The 12,240-nt window shown below is 55.0% G+C and overlaps 1 protein-coding gene across 1 annotated transcript in view; it reads right to left on the reverse strand.

Moving 5' to 3' along the window:
- Positions 1-7,998: 7,998 nt before the first annotated feature.
- Positions 7,999-12,240, reverse strand: part of LOC128831355 (zinc finger protein 777-like) — a 32,492-nt gene continuing 28,250 nt past the window's right edge. The window contains exons 9-12 of the mRNA XM_054017666.1: positions 11,948-12,074; positions 10,880-10,993; positions 9,737-9,847; positions 7,999-9,237 (exon numbers count right to left, since the gene is read on the reverse strand). Of these exons, the coding sequence (XP_053873641.1) occupies positions 8,285-9,237; positions 9,737-9,847; positions 10,880-10,993; positions 11,948-12,074 (1,305 nt within the window). The 3' untranslated portion in view covers positions 7,999-8,284. The remainder of the gene's footprint in view (positions 9,238-9,736; positions 9,848-10,879; positions 10,994-11,947; positions 12,075-12,240) is intronic.

Raw genomic sequence — 12,240 nt, forward strand, 5'->3', positions numbered from 1 at the left:
GCCGGGCCGGGGGTTACTGCGAGCGCCGGCTCCCGGAGTCACGGGATCGCAGGCGGAGCTCAGCCTCCAGTGACAGCGCTGCTTCGGCTACGGGGCCGAGACAGCCGCGGTGCCCCTAGGCAGCTGCCCATCAAGCGGGGCCTCGCCGGCTCTCTGGGTCCCAGGGCGGGGCTCTGCGCTACTCACTAGCGGGGCCGCCACCTGGCCGCCTCGGGGAGTCGGGAACCCGGGCTCGGGCCCCCCCGGGGCTCACTCCAGGACCAGTCTCAACCCCCTCCATCCCCTCTCCCGACCCCTCGGGGGCCGGAGCAGCGATCCCGGGGCCTAGGAAGGGAGGGGGCGGGCGGGTTTGCAGCAGTGACACCAGCCGAGCCCCGGGTACCACAGCGGGGGGTCCCTGCGTTCCCCGGCCCAGCGGGCTCCGCACTCGCGGGCTCTGTCACGGGGGGGACGGGGACCCACGTACCTGGCTGAGGCAGCGCAGGCCTGAGGCGGCGGGGAGGGGCCGATCTCCGGGGCGCTCCGCTCTCTGCGGCAGCAGGGGCCTGACTCCCCCGGAGTAGCTCAGCAAACCCCGGTCAGGGCAAAATAGACACGGGGGGGTCCCTCTACTCCCCCTCAGGCGGGGGAGAGACACAGTGGGGGGGGTGAGCGATCCCCTCAGGCGGGGGAGAGACACAGTGGGGGGGGTGAGCGATCCCCTCAGGCGGGGGAGAGACAGTGGGGGGGGGTGAGCGATCCCCTCAGGCGGGGAGACACAGTGGGGGGGGTGAGCGATCCCCTCAGGTGGGGCAGAGACAGTGGGGGGGGGTGAGCGATCCCCTCAGGCGGGGCAGAGACAGTGGGGGGGGGTGAGCGATCCCCTCAGGCGGGGCAGAGACAGTGGGGGGGGGTGAGCGATCCCCTCAGGCGGGGGAGAGACACAGTGGGGGGGGTGAGCGATCCCCTCAGGTGGGGGGAGACACAGTGGGGGGGGGGTGAGCGATCCCCTCAGGCGGGGCAGAGACAGTGGGGGGGGGTGAGCGATCCCCTCAGGCGGGGAGACACAGTGGGGGGGGTGAGTGATCCCCTCAGGCGGGGAGACACAGTGGGGGGGGGTGAGTGATCCCCTCAGGTGGGGGGAGGCACAGTGGGGGGGTGAGCGATCCCCTCAGGCGGGGGGAGGCACGGGGGGGGGTGAGTGATCCCCTCAGGCGGGGGAGAGACAATGGGGGGGGTAAGCGCACCCCTCAGGCGGGGGGAGTCACAGTGAGGGGGTGAGTGATCCCCTCAGGCGGGGAGACACAGTGGGGGGGGTGAGTGATCCCCTCAGGCGGGGAGACACAGTGGGGGGGGTGAGTGATCCCCTCAGGCGGGGGAGAGACAATGGGGGGGTGAGCGCACCCCTCAGGCGGGGGGAGGCACAGTGAGGGGGTGAGTGATCCCCTCAGGCGGGGGGAGGCACAGTGAGGGGGTGAGTGATCCCCTCAGGCGAGGGAGAGACAGTGGAGGGGGGGTAAGCGCACCCCTCAGGCGGGGGGAGGCACAGTGAGGGGGTGAGTGATCCCCTCAGGCGAGGGAGAGACAGTGGAGGGGGGGTAAGCGCACCCCTCAGGCGGGGGGAGGCACGGGGGGGGTGAGTGATCCCCTCAGGCGGGGGGAGGCACAGTGAGGGGGTGAGTGATCCCCTCAGGCGGGGGGAGGCACAGTGAGGGGGTGAGTGATCCCCTCAGGCGAGGGAGAGACAGTGGAGGGGGGGTAAGCGCACCCCTCAGGCGGGGGGAGGCACGGGGGGGGTGAGTGATCCCCTCAGGCGGGGGAGAGACAATGGGGGGGTAAGCGCACCCCTCAGGCGGGGGGAGGCACGGGGGGGGTGAGTGATCCCCTCAGGCGGGGGAGAGACAGTGGAGGGGGGGTAAGCGCACCCCTCAGGCGGGGGGAGGCACGGGGGGGGTGAGTGATCCCCTCAGGCGGGGGAGAGACAGTGGGGAGTGGGCATGGCCGCTGCTTCCCTCAGGCGGGTGGGGCAATTGGCCGCCCCTGCATTCCCCTCATGTGGGGGCGGGGGGCACGCGCTCCCCTCTGGCAGAGCTGACCTCCCCTCCTCCCCACTCCGATTGGCTTAGGCAGCCCTCCATCCTCCAGGGTTCACCCAATCACAAGGCTCCAACTCCCTGGGCCAGGTGAGCACCCTGCAGCCTTCCCCCATCTCCTCTCATCTGCCCGGCAACAAGCCTGGCTTCCTTCTTCCTCACACCCCTTACCCCAGGTTAGGCTGGTAACCCTGAGGGCTGCAGCAGAAACCTTGGACACGGGTGCACGCCTGCAGTAAGATCCGCCGCCCCCATCCTCACTTCCAGGTAACGCTGCAGCCAGGTTAGCTGGGCCGGCCTTGGAAGCCCCTTGCTCCCAGGGCCGGCAGGGCTGCGTAGATCGGCCCTAACCCCGTCACCCTGGACTCTCATTCGCTTGTCTGAGGACGAGGATCCCCAGCCCTGCGGAAGGGTGGTGTAGCTTGAAAGAACGGCCAAAGTGGGTCAGCCCAAAGGTCCATCCAGCCCCCTATCCTGTCTTCTGACAGCGGCTTGTTTCTTTTACCACCAGAGAAAAGATACAACCTCGCCCACCTTGTCTCTCTCACACCAACGCCCTTGAGGAATTCTGAAAATTCTCACAAGGTACCAGGTCTTCCCTTTTATTAGTAGTCAGAGCAGCAGCCCTGGAGGCCCCCAGAGAGATTGGGAACCGGACGCTGTACAGTCACATAGTGAGATGTTCTCTGCCCCAAGGGCTTCACAATCCAAGGCAGGGAGAGGAACAGAGGCACAGAAACTGGCCCAGGATCACCCAGCAGCTCAGTGGCTGAGCTAGAAATACCACCCCTCAGTTAACTGCCCTACCCCCCAGTCTCCTCTTTTTAAGCAATGCACCATGTTGCTCAGTGACACTAGGTTTTTCCTATAGTGCCTCTCACTGTAGTATGGGAGTGCCACATGGGCAGTTTAGATCTGCAGAGCACCGTCCACTGCCCAGCCAAGCTAGGAGTACCACCCAGAATGACGGGCTCTGGGCAGCTACACGGTACATCAGAATCCATAACCCTTTAATCTATAACTTCACTTGGAGTCCCACGGTCATGACAAGCCCCGCCCAGAGATGACCGACAGCCAGTCTCAGGGCCCAGTCAGAAGCTCTGCAGCCACAGTCCTCATGCCAGGTTTCCCACCTTGAGTTGTTTCTGGCAGTAGGAGGGGTTCTGATCCCAAAGGGGCATTCATCGCAGTGACAAGCCGTAAACAGCAGGTCCCTCCAGTGGGATAGAATGACATCTCGATCAGCAGCCTAAGCCCTCACTTCCCCTTTTCTGGGGCAGGGCCTGCAGTTCCAGGATGGATTCTAGGATATCAGCAATATCCACATCCCCAATGCCTGGACTCTGCTGGAATTCTGCTCGCCACAGTCTCCAGTCCTGGCCACCAACTGATTCAGCAAGATTTCAATCAAATTAGACTTTCTGACAGAATGAATCACTTCTCTCCTCCACGTTGATATGAATATAGGAAACGGCAGCAGTTCCCAGGGAGTTCCTGGATGCTCATTACAAAATCCCAGAATATCCTTTTGGCCACATACAGCATGGCAGGTGTCAAAGGATTTACCTCTAGAGTGCCCCCTTTGGGGCATGGGTAAGGGCACCTCCTTTTGTTCCTGGTGTCTTCCTTTGGGTGCTGGGGTTGTTACAGAGTTGATCTGCAGAGGAGCTGTGTGTTTCCAGATACAAGTATCAGGGGAGTAGTTCTGCCCTCCCCCAGCAGTTGTTGAACAAAAAGGGAAAGTAGAACAGTCCTACAACCCCAACGCAGTCTGGATCCACCCGGCTTGTCTTGCAAGGCAAACGAGTCAGTCTCTTAAGTCAAAGGTGGGTTTCTTTAACCCCTTGTCAGTCTGAGCGTCCTGGGCTGCAAGGAATTAAAACAATTCCAAGAAGGTTCCTTTGCTTATCCAGAGGACTTGGGCAGCAGAGGATCTTCAGCAGCCTTCCTAGTTAGCATCCTGGTTCTGTGGATTCAGGGAGCTCCAGGCCCTGGCTCTGTTTCCCCCCCGAGTGCCACCCTTACAGGGCTTGGTACCTCTCTTTTAGGGAGCTGCCCTTTGCCTGGTGCAGCAGGTTTCACAGATGTGCCAGTTTGGGAGCTGATTGTGCCTGTGGGTGCTTATTAACCCTTTCCTGACTGAGGTGGGCACTTGCTCCACCACACCAAGTGCTTCCCACAACTACCCCTCCTCCCACTCTGGGGAGCTGTGCTAAACATGTATGGGCTAAGCACCACAATGCAGTGGTACAGAAATGGCTGGGGGCAGCACGAATGTCCCGCACACAATGGCCCAGCTAACACTGGTGAGGGATATGGAGACGCTGAACTGTTGCAGTAACCATTGATTCTGGCAACACTCAGCTTCACCATTTCAGCTTGAAGCGATGCCTGTCTCTCCAAAGTGTGGACCTAAAGTGGTGCAGACTGCTGCACTGGCTCCATCAGAGACAAGCTAGCTTTGTTGGCACAGGTGTTACACTCAGACACATGGCTTTGCACAGACAGAGCAGGCTTAAACCACAGCAACACATAGCAGATAGCCCTGGAGGAAAGGAGAACCCTCTAAAGCAGTGGCTCTCAATCTTTCCAAACTACTGTACCCCTTTTAGGCATCTGATTTGTCTTGTGTATCCCAAGTTTTACCTCACTTAAAAATTACTTGCTTACAAAATCAGGTAGAAAAATATAAAAACATCACAGCATTTATAAAATAAATAAATTGGAATATTGTACTTACATTTCAGTGTATAGTCTATAGAGCAGTATAAACAAGTCACTGTCTGTATGAAGTTTTAGTTTGTACTGACTTCACTAGTGCTTTTTAGGTAGCCTGTTGTAAAACTAGGCAAATCTCTAGATGAGTTGATGTACCCCCTGGAAGACCTCTGCGTCCCCCCTGGGGTATGCAGACCCCGGGTTGAGAACTGCTGCTCTAGAGAGATCCAAGCTGGATTATTACAGACGGTGGTATGAAAACATACAGGTCTCTCTCACTCACTGGGTTAAACTGGGAATGTCTACGCTGCAATTAGACACCCACTGCTGGCCTGTGCCAGCTGACTCGGCTAAGGGGCTGTTTAATTGCAGTGTGTAGACATTCACCTCTCAGGTCCTAGATGCCAGGCTCCAGCCCAAGCTTGAATGTCTACACTGCAATTAGCCTAAGCCAGCTGCCACGGGCGTCTAACTGCAGTGTAGACATACCCGCAGTGACTTCAACCTGGCAATAAAACGAAGCTGAATATCCGAACCTTCTTGAGCCAATTGATGCCTGGGAAACACCTGCTAAATACCAACTTTGGTGCAGACCTGCCTGGCCAGGGCATTTCCTAAACCCACTCACAGGTTGCAGACCCATGTGATGGATCAGAAAAATTGTTTCCACCCCCTCTCTCTGGGGTGTAGGAAGCTCAGCCTGCCTCCCCCCAAAAGCAGCTGCTGAGACATGGATACCCTCACTCTGTTCTGCTGGGGGCCTTTCTTCACTCATGGCCACAACAGAACACAGCCTGTCTTTCTGAAATCTTCTTGTGGAGGTCTAGCGGTCAACTCAGACTTAACATGGCCAAAACAGAGCTCCTGATCTTTCCCCCAAAGCTCTCCTCTCGCCCCTTCTATCACTGGATAACATTTTTGACTCGGCTCTCTCCTTTAAATCTCCTTTAAGTCCAGGCCATGTCTATATCTTGCCATTTCTTACTGCACCACATCTCCAGTGTCTGACCTTTCATCTTTGCCCATGTGGCCAGAATTCTTGTCCAAGCTTTGATCATCTCACATCTTGACTCTCTCTTCCTCAATGTCAGCAATCTCGCAGCCCTCAGACACATTCAAAATGGTGTGGCTAAAGTCCTGTTCCTGGTTCATCACTGTCATCCTCTCTTTCCCTCCACTGGCCCCTCCTCTTGTATCACATCAAACACAAAGTCCTCCACAATGTAGTCCTACCCGATCGGACCTCTTCCCTCAGCGCAACGTTGACTCAGCCTTTGCTCCACCAATGATGCCAGGTTCCACTGCTGATTCTCCACTTCTCTCACAACACCACTTACTTGTGGGGAAAGCTCCCAGTCAAAATCCATAAAGCCACCACACCTTGTCCTTCAAATCTCTCCTCAAAACTCACGTCTTCCCAAATGCACATTGGAAACTGATAATGGCTAGGCAGGTGGAGAGCATCTGGCTAAATATCTGTAGTCTCCCCCACTCATTTGTCTCATCTACCTGTTGCATCTTGTCTTGCAAACTGTAGGCTCTTTGGGCCAAGGACTGTCCTGTATTACGTCTATGCAGTGAACAACACAATGGGGCCCTGACCTGGTTGCGGCCTTGAGGTGCTACCACAATATCAATGTTGTAATTTAACAATAAAGGACCCTTGGGCCAGGATGCTGCTCAGGGAAAACAGATTCTGGCTCTACATCTGTGTGAACATGGCGTAGGTGAGTCTCAAAGACTTCTACATGCACAACAAGCTGGTCTCAGCCCCACCGTTCCCTCCTAGCTTGTGTAGGCTGGGCCCAAACCCTCTCTCTCTCACTGGTGAGCACTTATCCTGTGCTCAGTCCCCCGGAAATCAATGGGGCCAGTAACTGCTCCATTATGGGGGTATGGAATTCACAATCAGGCAGATTGTGGAGGGTACCTCTGAGGATCTTAATCATCTGACAATTTTTTCCATAAGCTTTTTTTTGTAATTATCTCAAACACTTCAAGTAAGAATTCTTTTGAAATCACTCCCCATGTATCATGGCATTTCAGAGCAGACGGAGAAGTGCAATGAAACGTACTGATACTGCGCGGCCGGCTGAGCTGCATTTGGCAGATGGTCTGTTTCTGATGGTATCTTTGTTGTGCTGTTGATTGTACATTTTATTATTGTGCATTTTGAAAAGAGGATTTGCGAGAACGCACATGTGAATGACTCTCAGGGCAACAGCTCTACTCACATGGATACTAACAGAGCAATGGTTCTCAACCTATTTATCATTGTGGGCCGTATACGAGGCCCACAATGTGTTACCTGGGCCACAGGTTGAGAACCAAAGCACATGCCCATCCCCGAATTTCCCCCCACAGACCCTCTAACCTCAGCACCTCCCACTCAGAGACCCCTTAACAGAGTGGGGCCAGGAGCAGAGCCCTGGGCGGGGGGCCAGGCAGCAGGGACCCTGGACCCCACTGTGTGTGGTCAGACAGGAGCCCTGACCCTGGACCCAGCCGCATGGGGCCGGGTGGCAGGGCAGCTGGGCGGCAGGCCGGACCCAAACCCCGGACCTTTTGGGGCCAGGCGGTAGCCTTGGGGCCAGGCGGTAGCCCTGGACCCCAGACCCCCTGCTGTGCGGGGCCGGGCAGCAGCCCTGGACCCCCGCCGCACCGGGCAGCCTGGCCCCCACTGTGCAGCCCGGAAGCCTTTAGCTGTGTGCTAATTGGGCCGCATGCAGGCCGCAGGTTTAGAACTACTGGAACAGAGGAATGTAAATATTAACCAGCTACTTCCCTTGGGGGACAGGCCCAGGTGGACAAGTCCCCGTTCGACCCTCTTCTGGAAAGTCAATGGGACTGAGTCACTCAGGCACTGCTGAAAATGTCCCCCAAGCAGTCTGTTACTTCAATGGGCTCCTGGACATTTATCCCGATTTCACGATGCTCACAGGTTAATAGCAGCCCTGTGATGTCTCCAGCACGGAATCCATCATTTGAATGGTGCCTGAGACAGCCCCAAGGGAAAGATGTCCGCTGCCATCAAGAACACTGAACATGAGCCAGTGACAATGATTAAAAATGGTAAAAGTGAGCGTGTTCCATTAACTGACAGAGATGGTTTCCCCTTTCCAAAGGGCACTTTACCTGCATACCCCAAGCTGGGAATCCTGATTGACAGGCCAAACACCTATGAACACTGAAAAGTAGCTCTCGGTGGTTTAAGAAAGATGCAACTACCTTTAGTGTAATGAATTAGCAAGAGAGAAACACAGGAAAAGAACAACAAGCTTCCCATGGAGCACTGAGGCTGCCTAGCTGTTTTTTGCCATAGTGGGAATGGACTCAACTGTTAACAAAGCAGCAGCCTAGACCTCTCCACAGATCATCCCGCTGACATTTAGTTCTCTGTTCAACACCCAGAGACTTGGTCTCACTCCCTTGCTCAGATGCCATCATGATCATTGTCCCCAGCCAGAGCTCCCTGGTAGCATTTAACACAGCATCTATGGGGGGAACTCCTTGTGCATCGAGTGCAGCGACACAGGCTCTCCCCTGTGCGCTTTGCCTGGCAGGTCGTGCAAGCGTCTCTGTGCTGCCAGCGTCCCCCAGAGTTTCTCCCCCGTGTGGATGCGTTGGTGTCCCACCAGGTGCTGCTTGCGGGTGAAGCTCTTCCGGCACTCGGTGCACTGGTAGGGCCGCTCTCCCGTGTGCAGGCGCCGGTGGGTCAGGAGGTGCTCCTTTCGCATGAAGGTTTTCCCGCACTCGGTGCAGCCATAGGGTCTCTCCCCAGTGTGGATCATCTGGTGCCTAATGAAGTTCGAATGGTGGTTAAAGCCCCTCCCACATTCATTGCAGATATACAAGCCCCTGCTCTTCCCCGCGTGACTCCTCTGGTGTATCATGAGGTTGATCTTCAACCGGAAGCTCTTCTTGCACTCAGCACAGGTGTACGGCCGGTCCCCCGTGTGGGAGAGCTGATGTTTGCTGAGGCTCGACTTGTGAGGGAAGCTCCGCTCGCACTCAGGGCAGTTATAGAGTCTCTCCCCCGGCTGGCTCTGTGGGCAGGATTTGAGACAGTGGTTTTGCTTGAAGCTCTCCCTGCGCTCAGGAGGCGTGTGGGCTCCGTCATGAATCCTCTGGTGCAGTACGCACTGCTGCTCGTAGAGGAAGCTTTTCCCACATTCAGAACAGACGTACGGTGCCTCTCCTGGGAGGCTCTCCTCTTGGACAATGATTGTGGTGAAGTTACTGAAGTCTCCCTCGCCTGCAGCCGAGTCCCCCAGTCTGTTCCCATCAGGGTATTCTCCCTGGATGCTGACGTTGCCCTGATCATCACAGATCGGTTCCTGCTCAGGGTACTGGAAAACAGTCTCTTCTAGTCGTCCAGGCAACGTGCTGTACAACTCCAGGCTCACCGGGATTCCCTCCTCAGCTTTGACTACAACCTCGTCATCTGCTGGACTCAGAGGAGAAACCAAGAGTTGTTAGTTTTCTGCCCCTTGTCCATCCACCACCTGCCTCTCAGCACCCTGCCATCTTTCTGCTGCCAGGCACCGTCTGCCTGAGAAAACTGTGTCTCCAACTTACTGCCCCACTCTAACACCCCTACACAGGGAGACAGCGAGCAAGGACTTCTGGTGCAATCACAGTACCTCAGTGCCAGCCAAGGAAGAGAGGCGCCAGGCTAAGAGACTTAGAGGAGAACGTCCCTTTGGCATAAAAAGGAGAACCACCAATTCCATTCCAACCCACCTTCCAAAGAGCCCAAAACGAGATGGCTGAATGGAAATCAGGCCTGGTGGGAAGCTGTGACTGAGTCCTGCGAAAGTGATCCGAGAAATGCAGTTTGAGAGAGAGGATTATCTGACAAGACAGGACGCTAAGAGCTGACAAAAGTCTCTCCTGACTGACAGATTCCTGTTGCACTCACTGAGTCATTCCAATCACTCGCTCACCTGTGTTGGGCTCTGTAGAGATCTCTCTCTCCTCTGAGTCCCACTGATCCCTGATGTACAGGTCTTCTTGTTTTACCCACGATACAATGTCATGAGTAAGGCTCAGCGATTCTGTTTGCAAGGGGAGAGAAATCGCATTGTGATTAGCTAACATCCACCCATTCACATGTTTCTATTAGCTAACGTTTACACAGCGCACCCAGGTGCTATACAGAGAGAAAGGGACACAGCCCATGCTGAAAGGTGCTACAGTCTGGGCTAGGTACAACACGATGCAGGGAGAGAGGAGAGCAAGCGAGAGGGTTGCACAAAATAAGGCAGTGAAGATGCAGCTTTTGTTGGTTCCTGATTTTTAGGCCAGTAGAGAAGTTTGGTGTGTATGGTGGGGAACCAGGCTGGATTTCACAGCTCTTTGCACTTGCACCTGAACGTTATGGCACTCAGAGTCACTAGTCCCTTTGGAAAATCTTGGCCAGTGGGCAAAGGCTCAGTCCTTACCTTCCTCTATCTCTGCTGAAATATGGGTCCTACCATAATCACGCACCTAGTACAAACCCTTCTGTGTTGCATTTCCTAATTCCTGGCCCTCAGCTCCAGGGAGCTCACCCTATTCTGCACCAGAGAAGACACGTAAGCTTTCCTGGCTTCTTTTCCATCTCCGAACCCCTCCATGGCTCTCTCCATCCTGGCTGGCTGAAGTTAGAGAAACTGCTTCCAAACCAGCCAACTCTGTGGCTTCACTCATCGCTCTCTCTGTGTCATCCGGTGTACCCAATGAGTAAAAAACCACCTCACACTCCACAGCCAGAGGGAGCTCCTGTTCTTGCAGAGCCCCTCCTTCTCGATCTGTGCATCCAACTCTGTGCAGCACTATTTTACCTACCTATTGTGCTTACAAAGCCTCCATTACTATAATCTGAGACCCCCTCACCCCAAGTATTTATCCTCAGAACACCCTCTGTGAGGAGGGAAGTGCATTTTGCAGATAGGGCATATAGACAACAAGGTTGCAAAGAAAGTCTGTGGCAGAGAAGGAATCGAACCTGGGTCTCCCAAGTCCCCGGCTAGTGCCCTGACCACTGAGCCATCCTTCCTCTCGTACATCTGCCAGCAAAGCACCTTATGACACTCCACATAACTCACCTGTGCTAGGCTCCACTGGGATCATGCTCTCCTCGGAGTCCTCCTGAGCCCCCTCCCACGGCTCCTCCCCCCGTTCAATCCGGGACAGAAGGTCAGGTTTGGAGATGGCGTAGTCTGTTTGTGTGAGAGGACAGGAAGGCGCGGGAGGGTTAGTCATAGGCACGGAGTATTATTTACAGACAACGATGATTTTAAACCAATCTGCCCTCCCAGTTCAGGTGCAGGGAGGAGCCCTCCATTCCTGCAGGCAGGCAGCCCGCCCGCTGAGAAGCCAGTTTTCTGCGTGCCTATTTCAAGCTGCAGTGCTCTCATACAAGCCGTGAGAGAGCTGGCTGCTAGGAGCGAGGGGCTGGTGGGTTGCTTCCCCCTCCCCACGCTGCCGAATTCAGACATCCAAAGGCACAACCGAATAAAGCTGTAAGATTTGCTGTGTATCAGTTTCCTAACTATTGCTTCCTTCCTTCTCCTGAGCGTTTAGCTCTTGAGGTTCGTGATACCAGAAACTGGGAGACATTTTAAAGGCTGGGACTACAATCCAAACACTAAGGGAGAGAGAGAACACCCAGCACAGCAAAGTAATGACAACGAGCACGTGAGTCTTCACTCACCACCCTTGGCAAGAGCCCCAGCCCCACGAGTCACAGCCCTCCGCCGAGTCCAACCCATCCAATAGCACATTCACAATGCACAGAGCAGGCCTGGGATAGTCAAACTGTATCAGCACCAGGGTGTGTAGGCTGAACAGGTACGATGATAGGGAACTGTTATTCAGGGCTGGAAAGCTGGAGACAGAGCAATCACTGCAGATCTCTCATTCTCTGCTGAATGGAAGGAACGAGTGACGCTCAAACTGAAGGCTATAAGCGCTGCTCCACTGAATTATCATTGCTGGTGAAAGGTGCCGGTTGCACCTGTGGACTGAAGGCCTTTATCCACAGAATGGATATAGCACTAGCAACAGCACTGCAAGCTTGCTCTCCTCCCCCAGTCCTAGAAGGACCATCTCTAGGGTTTGCTTCAGAGATCACTGACATTCTAACAGATGAGTGAAAGAAAACTGATCCTTACCCAGTGAGATCAATGATTCATAGTTGCCTTTCATCACATTCTTGTAAAGGTCTTTCTGACAATCATCCAATTTCCCCCACTCCTGCTCAGAGAAATAGACGGAAACATCATCGAACGTCACTGGCACCTGAAATCACAAGGGTTAACCATTTGTAATATAGGTAAAGAATTAAAAACAAAACACGATGTTAACATGACAATATCCACTTAACTTAGGGTTTGCCCTTTGTTTCTGGGCCTTCCCTCAGACTTCTATACAGGTAACAATGCCAATACCCACCCAATCTAGATTA

This window comes from Malaclemys terrapin, chromosome 2 (assembly GCF_027887155.1).
Source record: "Malaclemys terrapin pileata isolate rMalTer1 chromosome 2, rMalTer1.hap1, whole genome shotgun sequence".
Taxonomy (NCBI): Eukaryota; Metazoa; Chordata; order Testudines; family Emydidae; genus Malaclemys; species Malaclemys terrapin.